This window comes from Ovis canadensis, chromosome 14 (assembly GCF_042477335.2).
Source record: "Ovis canadensis isolate MfBH-ARS-UI-01 breed Bighorn chromosome 14, ARS-UI_OviCan_v2, whole genome shotgun sequence".
Lineage (NCBI taxonomy): Eukaryota > Metazoa > Chordata > Mammalia > Artiodactyla > Bovidae > Ovis > Ovis canadensis.
This window is the reverse complement of record NC_091258.1, coordinates 52120195-52133543: the sequence shown is the minus strand read 5'-3', so window position 1 is coordinate 52133543 and position 13349 is coordinate 52120195. Positions and strand designations below refer to the sequence as shown.

At 41.8% G+C, this 13349-nt stretch overlaps 1 protein-coding gene across 1 annotated transcript in view; it reads right to left on the bottom strand.

Annotated features, from left to right (window-relative positions):
• The window catches only part of PMFBP1 (polyamine modulated factor 1 binding protein 1), a 40480-nt gene that overhangs the window by 10932 nt on the left and 16199 nt on the right, over positions 1-13349 (bottom strand). Inside the window, exons 5-9 of the mRNA XM_069549918.1 lie at positions 8703-8873; positions 7230-7340; positions 4625-4751; positions 4373-4530; positions 787-1027 (exon numbers count right to left, since the gene is read on the bottom strand). Of these exons, the coding sequence (XP_069406019.1) occupies positions 787-1027; positions 4373-4530; positions 4625-4751; positions 7230-7340; positions 8703-8873 (808 nt within the window). The remainder of the gene's footprint in view (positions 1-786; positions 1028-4372; positions 4531-4624; positions 4752-7229; positions 7341-8702; positions 8874-13349) is intronic.

Genomic DNA, 13349 nt, shown 5'->3' with positions numbered 1-13349 from the left:
AGATGGGTGACCAGGGTCAGGGCAGGAGCGAAACAAGGTGAGATCTGTGGAAGAAAGGGTCAGATCTGTGGAAGAACGAGGGACCTGTCGTGTCTCCAAAGCTAAGAAACAACCACTGAGGTGTGGGGGCCAATGGCGTGGACATACACAGAGTTAGAGGAGGGTGAGGAAGGACACAAGCTTTGAATTTTTTTCCCCCCAATTGATACATTGCTCACTTAACATTTATCCTGTTAAATTGTATAGTGCAGTGGTTTCTCTTAGACTGACAAAGTTGTGTGACCATAAGCATATAATTCCAGGACATTTTTTTACCACCCCCAAACAACCCATATCCAAGGCAGGAAGTTACTAGTGACCTCTGAGAAGCACTTTCAGCAGAGGGGCAAGAACATAACCCACACTCTAAGTGAATGTGCTTGGAGGCCATAAAAGGAGAGACAGAGTTAAAAAGCAGGGAAGGAAGAAGTGAGTGGTGTGATAAAGGTCCCAGAGAAGGTGGAGAGGAGTGTGGTGCAAAGAAGCAGGGTGCAGAGCTCTGTGCTCCCGTGTGGAGCAAAGGAGAGGCTGCCGAGAAAACGTGGGCATGTGAGAGCGGCGGTCTGCTTTCCCAGCCTAAGCACCTGCTGTGTGGCGGGCCTCCAGAGGGAGTGTGAGGAAGGGGCATAGGGGGCGGCCCTAGCTGCTGTGAGGTGAGGTGGGATCCTGCGGCGACCGGAGTGAGACAGTGGAGAGGGCTCCAGGGGGTTGGGGGCAGTGGGGCCAGTGCTTGCCCGGGGGCCTCACCAGCCAGCCTCTGCTGCTGTTTGGCGTCTTCGAGACATTCCTTCAGCTTCTTGATCTCGGCCCGCAGGTGCCCGTACTCGGCCTTGCACTTGTCCTGCCTCTCCTCCTGGATGGCGATTTCGAGTTCGTTTGTCATGCACTGCTGCTTCTCCAGCTCCATCTCCTTTTTCACGAGGTTGTTCTGAACCTGCGCCAGTTCCTTCTCTAGCTCGTGCAGCATTTCGTCTTTCTCCTGGAGGAGCTGAAGAAAGTGAAGTGTTAATGCTGATGGAGGCCTGAGGAGCAGCAGGGCCAAGTCAGCTAGACATCGCCTTGAGCCACCGTCTTCTCTTGTCTGGATGTTGTAGTAGCCTCCACCTGGGCTCCCTGCCTCCTGTAGGGCTATTCTCTTACAGAGAACAGCAGCCAGAGGTGGGCTTTTACAAATGCGAGCCAGATCTTGTTATGCTTCTGTTCAAAGCCTCCACTGGGTCCACCTCACATGGAAAAAGGCCAAAGTCCTTACAAAGACCTCCGGGGATGCTCATGATCTGGTACTTGGCTACCTGTCTGACTTTACCTCTTGCCACCCCACACTTGCTCTGCTTCTCAGCTCACTCCCGCCTTAGGGTGCCAGCCCTTGCTATTGCCTCTGCTTGGAATATTCTTCAGGATCTCAGCCTGGGTGGCCTTCTTTCTTCATTCAAATTTCTGCCCAAATGTCACCTTACAAAGAGGGCCTTCCCTGACTACCCTGGGTAAAACAGCCACCAAGTTGTTTTAGGAATTCATTAGTACCTAACATTTTATTGTAACTTTTTTTACTTGTTTGTTGTCTATCTCTATAGACTAGAACGCAAGCTCCATGAAAGTAGGGATGGCATATGTTTTATTATATTCTTCATGCCTTGAAGAGTGCTTGGTGCATCATAGAAATTCAAAAATATCTGTTGAATGAACATATGAGTGACTCAAAGATGCTTATTCAGACTCCTCACTTCCCGTTGTCATCTCTCCAAATATCTCCATTAAAAAACTTAATTTATTTTTAATTGGAGGATAATTGCTTTACAATATTGTGTTGGTTTCTGCCACACACCAACGTGATTTAGTCACCGATATACATATGTCCCCCGCTTCTTGAACCTCCTTCCAACCTCCCACTCCATCCCACCCCTCTAGGTTGTCACAGAGTGCTGGTTTGAGCTCTCTGAGTCACTACCACAAATTCCCACTGGCTATCTGTTTTACATATGGTAGTATATATGTTTCCATGCTTCTCTCCCAATTCGTCCCACCTCTTCTTCCCCTACTGTGTCTGAGTCTGTTCTCTATGGCTGTGTCTCCACTCAGTTCAGTTTAGTCGCTCAGTTGTGTCCGATTCTTTGTGACCCCATGGATTGCAGCACTCCAGGCTTTCTGGTCCATCACCAGTTCCTGGAGCTTGCTCAACTCATGTCCATAGAGTCAGTGATGCCTACCAACCATCTCATCCTCTGTCATCCCCTTCTCCTCCTGCGTTAAATCTTTCCCAGCATCAGGGGAAAGCATCAGTCTTTTCCAAGGAGTCAGTTCTTCACATCAGGTGGCCAAAGTATTGAAGTTTCAGCTTCGGCATCAGTCCTTCCAATGAATATTCAGGACTAATTTCTTTAGGATGGACTGGTTGGATCTCTTTGCAGTCCAAGGGACTCTCAAGAGTCTTCTCCAACACCACAGTTTAAAAGCCTTCGGCACTCAGCTTTCTTTATAGTCCAACTCTCACATCCATACATAACTACTGGAAAAACCATAGCTTTGACAAGATGGATCTTTGTTGGCAAAGTAATGTCTCTGCTTTTCAATATGCTGTCTAGGTTGGTTATAGCTTTTCTTCCAAGGAGCAAGTGTCTTTTAAGTTCATGGCTGCACTCACCATCTGCAGTGATTTTGGAGATCCCCCCAAAATAAAGTCTCTCACTGTTTCCCCATCTATTTGTCATGAAGTGATAGGACCAGATGCCATGATCTTAGTTTTCTGAATGTTGAGTTTTAAGCAACTTTTTAACGTTCCTCTTTCACTTTCATCAAGAGGCTCTTTAAGTTCTTCACTTTCTGCCATAAGGGTGGTGTCATCTGCATATCTGAGGTTATTGATCTTTCTCCCAGCAATCTTGATTCCAGCTTGTGCTTCATCTTGCCTGGCATTTTGCATGATGTATTCTGCATATAAGTTAAATAGGCAGGGTGACAATATACAGCCTTGAGTACTCCTTTCCCTATTTGGAACCAGTCTGTTGTTCCATGTCCAGTTCTAACTGTTGCTTCTTGACCTGCATACAGATTTCTCAGGAGGTAGGTCAGGTGGTCTGGCATTCCCATCTCTTTCAGAATTTTCCACAGTGTATTGTGATTCACACAGTCAAAGAGTTTGGCATAGTCAATAAAGCAGAAATAGATGTTTTTGTAGAACTCTCCTGCTTTTTCAATGATCCAGTGGATGTTGGCAATTTGATCTCTGGTTCCTCTGCCTTTTCTAAATCCAGCTTAAACATCTGGAATTTCATGGTTCATGTACTGTTGAAGCCTGGCTTGGAGAATTTTGAGCATTACCTTGCTAGTGTGTGAGATGAGTGCAATTGTGTCGTAGTTTGAACATTCTTTGGCATTGCTTTCTTTTGGGATTGGGATGAAAACTGACCTTTTCCAGTCCTGTGGCCACTGCTGAGTTTTCCAAATTTGCTGGCATATTGAGTGCAGCACTTTCACAGCATCATCTTTTAGGATTTGAAATAACCTCAGCTGGAGTTCCATCACCTCCATTAGTTTTGTTCGTAGTGATGCTTCCTAAGGCCTACTTGACTTCGCATTCCAGGATGTCTAGCTCTAGGTGAGTGATCACACCATCATGATTATCTGGGTTGTGAAGATCTTTTTTGTACAATTCTTCTGTGTATTCTTGCTACCTCTTCTTAATATCTTCTGCTTCTGTTAGGTCCATACCATTTCTGTCCTTTATCGAGCCCATCTTTGCATGAAATGTTCCCTTGGCATCTCTGGTATTCTTGAAGAGATCTCTAGTCTTTCCCATTCTATTGTTTTCGTCTATTTCTTTGCATTGACCACCGAGGAAGGCTTTCTTTTCTCTCTTTGCTACTCTTTGGCACCCTGCATTCAAATGGGTATATGTTTCCTTTGCGTCTCCACTGCTACCCTGCAAATAGGTTCATCAGTACCATCCTTCTAGATTCCTTATATATGTGTTGCCCAGAGTGCATGTGTACTTCGGCACTCAGTCATGTTGACTCTTTGTGACCCTCTGGACTGTAGCCTGCCAGACTCCTCAGTCTCTGGGATTCTCCAGGCAAGAATACTGGAGTGTGCCAAGAGCAATTTCAAGGAAGAGCTCAGAATTCCACCCCGCCCCACCGCCCAATTCCCGTGGTCCCCCTATCCCCTTGGCCCTCCTTTGTCCTTCCCCTCGTCTAAAGCGCAGCAATCTCACTGCGCATGCGTCGGTGCTCTCCAAGCAACACCGAGGATGGCAGAGCCGCAGAGCCGGCTCCCGCCAGGCCTAGTCTCGCACCTGCCATCTGGCGGTTCCAATCAGGGAGCCTCCTCGCTTTACCTTGTCTTTCTTCAAACCGAGCTTCTGGGTCTCGGTGAACTGCGTCTGCAGCTCCTGCAGCCGCCGCTGCATGATGATGACCTCCTTCTCCTTCCTCTCCACGTGGGCAGATGTCTCCTCCCGCAGCCCGTGCAGGTCCAGCTCCAGCTTCATCATGTCTACAGCGGGAGGAGACAGAGTGCTTCTTGCTCAGAGGGGCGCTCCGCCCTCCGGGGCTCCCCTCACCCGCCTCCGCACTGGCCCACGGTTTACCCTTCATGATGTTTTTCTTCTGTTCTGACACTGACTCTAGCTCCATGCGCAGATCCTTCACGAGGTTCTGGTACTCCTCCACGTGCAGGCACTGGCTGTCTTTCTGCTCTTGCAAGTGCTTCAGTATCTGGGCAGATGGAAGAAGAGCGGGGCGGGGTGAGGACCTGCGGGGAGAATGCTCCCTAGAAGGCCGAGGGTCCAGACATGCAAATCCGGAAGGACACAAAGTAGAAGAGTAGTTGCGGGGCGGGGTTGGGGGGAGGATGGGGAGGATGGGGAGGATGGGAGCGATCCGTGATCGCTCATGAATATGGGTTTCTTTGGAGTGATGAAAATGTTCTGAAATTAGTGGTGATGTTGCCCCACTTTGTGAATATACTAAAAACCACTGATTGTACACTTTAAATGGAGAGTTTTCTGGTATGTTTGGAGAAGGAAATGGCAACCCACTGCAGTATTCTTGCCTGGAGAGTTCCATGGACACAGGAGCCTGGTGGGATACAGTCCGTGGGGTCACAAAGAGTCGGATACGACTGGGTGACTAACACTTTTCTTATATGTAATTACATCTCAATTAAAAAATAAAGAGTAGAAAAAAAAAGGATATGGCCGACTTCACCTGCTCACACAGAATGGAATGTGCATAAAAGCCCCCCCCCCCCTTCCTTCTTGCCATACTCAGTGTCATTCATGAAGCACTACTGTGTGCCAGGCACTATCCTGGGTGCCACAAACAGCACAGACACCAATTCTTGCCCCAGGGAGCTTACCTTCCGGTGGGGTGAGACAAAGAAAGAGCATAAAGTAGTGACTTACAGAAAACATGAAAAGCTGACACCCGGGTCTCCTGCACTACAGGCAGACGCTTTACCGACTGAGCCACCGGGGAAACCCATGGAAGAAACAGGTCAGCAAAAGGGGAATGGAGGTGTATGGGGTGGAGGTGAGGTGTGTTGCAACTTTAAATAGGTTGGATAAGGTTAGCCTCAGTGAGACGGTGACCAAGGAGGAACAATTAGTTGTCTGGGCATGATGGGATGCTGGGGAGATCGTTTATGTGGTTTCAGAGTTGACAGTGATGGTGGGCCGCACTCTGAGGGCTGAGGGGAGCAGCTGCAGAAATGCAGGGCAGTCACCGTATGACCTAGCTGTGGGCCCTGTAGGGCCAAGTGAGGGAAGAGAGGTGGCTGGCCCTAAGTGAGATGTGAGTAGTTTCAGTCCTAACAGAATATTTACATAATGGCTTTGGGTAGGATATATTAAATGGTATGGGAAACTGGATTCTATTTCTTGAAGAAATCTATACCTTAAAAAAATGGACTGTTAAAGAATTTGTGTTTAGTAGAGATAGAGTTTCAGTTTTGCAAGATGAGAAAGTTCTAGAGATTTATCGCACAATAATGTGAATATACTTAACACAACTAACTGCACATTTAAAAATGGTTAAGGTGGTCAGTTTAATGTCATGATATTTTTTCCATTATGAAACATCAAAAAGTGAGGGAGGAATAAAGACATTTCTCAAACATGGAGTGTATGAGATCTTGCTATATGTCAGGATGTGAATAACATGGGACTGACCTTTAAAATATATGTTGACAGATATACAAGGAGAAATTCCAAAGTTCATTCAGACTCTATGGAAATAGAAAGCCCTGGGAAAAGATGCATCTCTGTTCCCCAACCATGGGATCCCTTGGAGAGCTAAAGTGTGTTGACTCTCTCTGCCACTTCCCTTTACTGCTACTGAGTCACTTCAGTCGTGTCTGACTCTGTGCAACCCCATAGACGACAGCCCACCAGGCTCCCCCATCCCTGGGATTCTCCAGGCAAGAACACCAGAGTGGGTTGCCATTTCCTTCTCCAAGGCATGAAAGTGAAAAGTCAAAGAGAAGTCGCTCAGTTGTGTCTGACTCTTAGCGACCCCATGGACCGCAGCCCACCAGGCTCCTCCGTCCATGGGATTTTCCAGGCCACTTCCCTTTACCACCACAGTATTCAGCACTGGCATGGCCTCACGTGGCTGGCTTTATTTTACATCTCAAACTCAGGCATGACTGACTTCAGATCTCCTAGAAGGGACCCTTGCCTTGTTTTCACTATTGTATTGGTTGGTCAAGTCTTACGATTTGTTTATATGGCTTAAATGCTTTTTCATTATTTGAATCAACTTTTGAGATGGCTTTGAAATTTGAAAACATAAGAGTTTTTAAAAAGGGAGTGAATTTGAATTAATAATCTTCCCTAAATTTGTTGCTTTTCAATTTCAGCCAGAAACCAGAAGGCTGGATGATTCTTTTTTTTTTTTTTTGATGATTCTTTTGAATCTAACAAGCCAACAGGAGTCTCTGTCTTGTTTAGCTATACCGTTGGACATGAATGAAGAGATAGGTGCAATGCCAAAATTCAATTTCAAAATCTAATCATGCCAGACACATTCCTTGGGTACATTATATACAGTATCCTTATGACAGGGCTGAACAAACTGAGGCAAATATAGAATAAAATATAAAATGTAGTATAAAAATTTTAACAAGAAGGAGAACCCAGAATCAAACCCAACTCGGCCCATCCCATCAGGCACAAATAGGCAAATTTCTCCCACCTTTTTGATGTCTTCACAATCTTCTGAGGAACTAGGGGGGTGTCGGTGGGTGGCTGTATAGGAAGCAAAGTCTGCTTGTAATTTTATCAAAGCCTCTTCACGCTCCAGAACCTGCAATGTAGCACAAATCAGTTACGCTGGATCATCAACACAGTGGCTTGTTACTACTGCTATTTTTGCGAGGTGTTCCTTTGTCAGTCCAAGTTTATTACAGCATTGTGTAATTCATATTATATAAACTAGGGAGAAAGAATTATGTTTTCAGTCTTATATCAAGGCTCACTAAGGCACAGACAGTGGTTTTTCTCGAGTCCATCAATCGCCACACTTTGGACCCCCTCTTGATCCTCTCTGTGTGGTCCAGTTTATGAGGCAGAAGAAGGTTCTATGGAGACTGTGGTGGAAAGATGTACTGAATCTCTCAGAAGATAGGATTCAAAGTTCAAGAAGTAAAGAAGGAAGCTTCTTATGGATTGAGTGAATATGTATGTTTTTAAAAATAAAAAAAAATGAAGCTTTAGTTCTTGTTTGTTGAAAATAATTCAAATAGAACCCAAGCATCAAAAATAAGAAGTGAGGGACTTTCCTGGTGGTCCAGTGGCTAAAACTTCATGCAGGGGGCCCGGGTTTGATCCTGGTCAGGGAACTAGATCCCACATGCTGTAACTAAAAGTTTGCATGATGCAACTGAAAATCCTGTGTACCACAAATAAGACCCAGCACAGCCAAATAAATAAATACTTTAAAAAAAAGAAGTGAGACTCTCCTATTTAGTTATTCTCCTCTTCCTCACTTCTACTAAGGAGGAGGAACACTGTTGGTAATTTACAGTAGGGGTCCCCGACTTCTAGGATCTAATGCCTGATGATCTGAGGTGGAGCTGATGTGATAGTAATAGAAATAAAGTGCACAATAAATGTAATATACTCGGATCATCCCGAAAGCATCTCCACCCCTCCCCCATCTGCGAAAAAACTGTCTTCCAGGAACTGGTCCCTGGTGCCAAAAAGGTTGGGGATCACTGATATATACTTCTATATTATGATCAAAGACTTTAAAAAATAAAAGCTGGATTGGACACTACACAGGATTCTGAAACTTTTTCTCAATAATATACCACAAATATCCTTCCATGCAGCCCTTACAGATCTACTTAATCCTTTTCCTTGGCATATTATTCCATAATATAGATGTCTCTTTAATAATTTCTTTCAATCTCTTTAACTGTGTCCTTGCTGATGGACTCCTTGGTTGTTGAGTGAGATTTTAAGTCTCTTTAGAATCTCAGACTTAGTGTGAGTTGGGGACACACACCGAGGAGAATATCATCAACAAGAGGCAGGGGCATGTATATGTAAGACATGTGAGGAGTGCTGGCAAAGAGATTACTTTAGGTGATTCTTTCCCCTCCTCCCTTTACTCAAGGCCTTATTTTGGGTCTCTTGGGAAAATGTTCCAAAAGGAGACACTTACCAAAGCATTACTGCAGGCTAGCTTATTTCGAAGTTCCTGTATTAGATCATCCTGTTCAGAGACCTTTTGCCAGACTTCAGATAATCGTTTCAGGGTCTCCTGATGCTCTTGAATCATGCAGGGAGAAGTGTATATACGTACCTTTGAATGATCACCCTTGTTCTCGGGCTCCTGGGATATTTAAAAGTGATAGGTTTATTTTGAGCTAATCTTGAAGTCAATTTCAGAATGCCATGAGCATGAACAATCTCTAGACCAATATTCTAGAAGTTTATGTTCACATATCTGATTCATATATATGAATCAGATCTTCCAGAACAAAAGAAAAAAAAATTAAAAAGTGCACATACAATAAAAAGTTCAAATGGTTCACAAGAGAAAACGCTGAAAAGTAAATCTTGACCCTCCGTGACCCAGGTCCCCTTTCCCATGATGGTCTATGTTACCAGGCTTTTGTATATCCTTCTGGGGATAGTTTATGCATATTTACATATCATTTATATATATGTGTGTAACCCCTTACTCTTTCCCTATCCAAGTGAAAGTCTTCTGCATACTATTCTAAACATTTATTTAGGATATTTTCCATATTGCTATTTGTAGATCTATCTTATTCTTCTTTTAAAATTAATTTCAAACTGCACAAGTAATACACACACACAAATATACATAAAATCTTTACAGAACACTGTAGGGACTTTCCTGGTGGTCCAGTAAGAATCTACTTTTCAATGCAGGGGATTCAAGGGTCAACCTCTGGTTGGAGAACTAAGATCCCACATGCCAAGAGTCAAGTAAGCCTGCATGCCACAACTACAGAGAAATCCATGTGCTGCAACAAGGAGCCTGCATGCTGCAGCTAAGACCTGACAGCCAAACAAAAGCAAAAACAAAAACAAGCAACCACTAAACTGCCCCAGCCCAAACCTCTAAAATGAAAAACACTGTAATATTACAGGCAAGTCTAAATTTCTCTTTGACCACCACCTCTAATTGCATACTTACTGCATTCTCCAGAGATGATAACTTGTGCATATCTTTCTAGAACTTTATCTATACATTTACATACATACAAATGCATATTATAGAATACAGACGTTATTTTCACTTTTTGAAACATGAATTTTTCCTCAACAAGATGTCTTAGAAATTTATCCATGTTGGTACAGGTGCCTCTATCTTGGCTCTTTTAAATATGTTTATCCAGTTTCCTATTGATGGGAATATATGCTGTTTCCAAGTTTTTTTCTAAAATGAAGCTGAAATGAATATTTTTGCACATAAATCTTTGAGTAGCTATTCTAGTTTATGTGTAGATTAAATTTGTAGATGTATTATAGGAATCTATCTAAACAGGGTCTATTTAAAACTTTGATAGCTGTTGCATGCTTATCCTTCAAGGAAATTGTACCAATTGACACTCTCATCAACATGAATATGTCTGTTTTCCTAGAACTGCATTTTTTATTTTTAAATGTCTTTCTCTAGATTATCTGAAATCATGCATGAAGGTTACTACCTGTTCACTGATCTGCACTAATAATGGGGTGAACTGATGCAGAGAAGCAAAAAAGAGCAAAAAGTCCTAGTTTGGATGGTAGATCCTTTCTCCATTAAACTATCTCCCTAACTGGGTTTTTTCAGGCAAAGTTAGAAATAGTTCATGTTCACTGAGCATGAAAGTTGCCCATGAGTATATAAATAATTCAGTGTCTATGTGGAAAAAGGAATGGAGAACAATAAAAAAGTTAAGAAACAGAAAGATGATGTCTATAGATTCCAGTATCTTAATACTTACAGTATGAAAAAGAGAAATTACTTTTAAAGTAATAGAAGAAAAAATCCTGGAATTGAAAAAAATGTAGACCTTCAAAGGATCAGCTAAGTTTTGAGAGACTTAATGAGAAATAAATTTTAAAAAATTCTGAGCCTAAAAACCTCTAGAGTTCAGAGATTAAATAGGTGACTCACACAAAATGAGAAATAGGTTGAAAACTAACAGTTCGTCTTTAATACTGCATGGTATAATACAACACAGCTATAGTTTTCTAAGACTTAGTTGTAAATCTGTATACCCAATCAAAATAGTATTCACAAATGATGGCAAAACAAACCTTGTTCAGACATGGAAATTTTGAGAATTTTTACCATTCACTGTTGGTTTCTGAAAGAATTAACAAGGAATTATCGCAGCAAAAGGAAAAGTCCAAGAATGCAGAAGAGGTGGAGTATACCGCTTAGTGAGTAAAGGATGATTTGTAGTCTTAAAGAAATGTATATTTTGTCTGTCATATAACTAGCTCAAGAAATTAAAGAAAAGATGAAAAGTTTTCAAATTCAGTTACATTAGGGTAGCATAATCCAGACACCAATATGAGATTAGAACACATAAATTTAAGTCATCAAAATAATCTCATTTCTGAAAACAGATAAAAACTAAATGCTAATAAACTTATAATAGCAGTTTATTATAATTTAGTTTAGCAGTTTATTATGATATATATTATTTTAATTAAAATTAAGTTATTTAATTAAAAATATAACATATATCAAGGAGGATTGGTTCCAGGAATATAAAGATTGTTCTATTAACGAAAATCTATTAATTTATTACACTTCATTACAGGAAAAAAACTCTGTGATTACTTTGATAGGTGCTAATAAAAACATCCAATAAAATCCAATTACTATTCCTGGTAAAAATTTTTGATAAGCTATGTAGAGACAGTTACATCTTTAACTTCAAAAAGGATATTAACAAGAATCCAAGAACCGACATTATACTTAAAAGTGGAATATTAGAAACATTTAAAAATATGAGGAGCAAGGCAAGGATGCTACAATTCTACATTGTTCTGGAGGTCTTAGTCAATGTGGTAAGATGGAAAATAAGTTGTATAAATACCAACAAGGAAAGCAATTTAGGAAAACCTGAGATAGTCAACTAAAAATCTGGGAACAGAGTTCAAAAATAGCAGGATAAGAGTTTTTCTCTACATCAATAATAATTAATATAATTAAATTACAAGAGAGCTCATTCATAAAACAATAACAACTGTAATACACTAAGAATAAACTTAAGCAAGAAATATGTGAGATCTATAAGGAAAAGTGTAAAATCTTACTAAAGGACACACAAGAAGCCTTGAATAAAAGTAGAAACATATCATGTTCCGTGTGTGTGCGTGCTAGGTCACTTCAGTTGTGTCTGACTACGGCCTCAGGGACTGTAGTCCACCAGGCTCCTCTGTCCATGAGATTCTCCAGGCAAGAATACCAGACTGGGTTTCCATGCCCTCCTCCCAGGGATCTTTCCAACCCAGGGATTAAATCTGTGTCTCCTGCACTGCAGGCAGATTCTTTACTGCTGAGCTACTGGGGAAGCCTGTCATGTTCCATAGGGTATGATAATTTCCCCCAAATGAATATAAAGTTTGAAAGTAAGACAGTATGAATTTCACCAAGACAAGAGATACAAAAAAGACCAAGAAATATTTGAACGTAAAGAACAGTGAAGTTGGACCTGCCCTAAAAGGAGGTATGAAAACATACTATCAGTTAAAGTTACTATCAAAAACAGCTCTGATCTTGGTGCAGGAACTGGCAAGTAGATCAAAAGAACAGAGAATCCAAAAAGAGATTAGTATGTATTTTGAGCTGGCACTTCAAGTCAATGGGAAAAGGTGGGGATGTTTCATAAGTGGAGCTGGGACAACTGGAGATCCATTTTGATAAACATAAAATTACAGCCTTCTCTCATTATTTATATGGGGTTTCTTGGCCCTGGGTCAGGAAGATCTGCTGGAGAAGGGATAGGCTACCCACTCCAGTATTCTTGGACTTCCCTTGTGGCTCAGCAGGTAACGAATCTGCCTGCAGTGTGGGAGACTTGGGTTCGATACCTGGATTGGGAAGATCCCCTGGAGAAGGGAAAGGCTATCCACTCCAGTATTTTGATCTGGAGAATTCCATGGACAGAGGAGCCTGGCTGGCTACAGTTCATGGGGTCTCAAAGAGCTGGATATGACTGGACAACAAAACAGCAACAGCAGCTCATTATTTATAAAATACATATATTTTCCTGGTGTACTAAAGCTAAAAACATAAAACTACAAAATTATAAAACTGCTAAAAGACAGTATAAGATAAACTTTTGCAATCTGGAGGGTAGTGAAGGCCTTCCTAAATAAGACATAGGATCTATTTAAAGCAGGGCTAAGAGATTTAGTTTCATAAAATTAAAAACTTTTGTATGTTGAAAAACACCATTAACAAGAAAAAATAAAAATTACAAACTGGGAGAAAATATTTGTAACATATAATGAAACATTATTACCTATAATATAGACATAGAAGAACCTTCTAAATCTATATCATAGAAGGTGTAGAACCGTCTATGCTGTTGCTGTTTAGTTGCTCAGTTGTGTCTGACTCTTTGGACTCCATGGACTGTAGCCTGCCAGACTCCTCTGTCCATGAGATTTCCCAGGCAAGAATACTGGAGTGAGTTGTCATTTCCTTCTCCAAAGAACCTCCTATAAGTCAACACAAAGAAGGCTAACAATCCAGTAAAAAAATGGTTATACACTTATGAACAGGGCTCAATACTTTGTTCATGAGGTGGGCACTGTGACCTGCCTCCCCGAT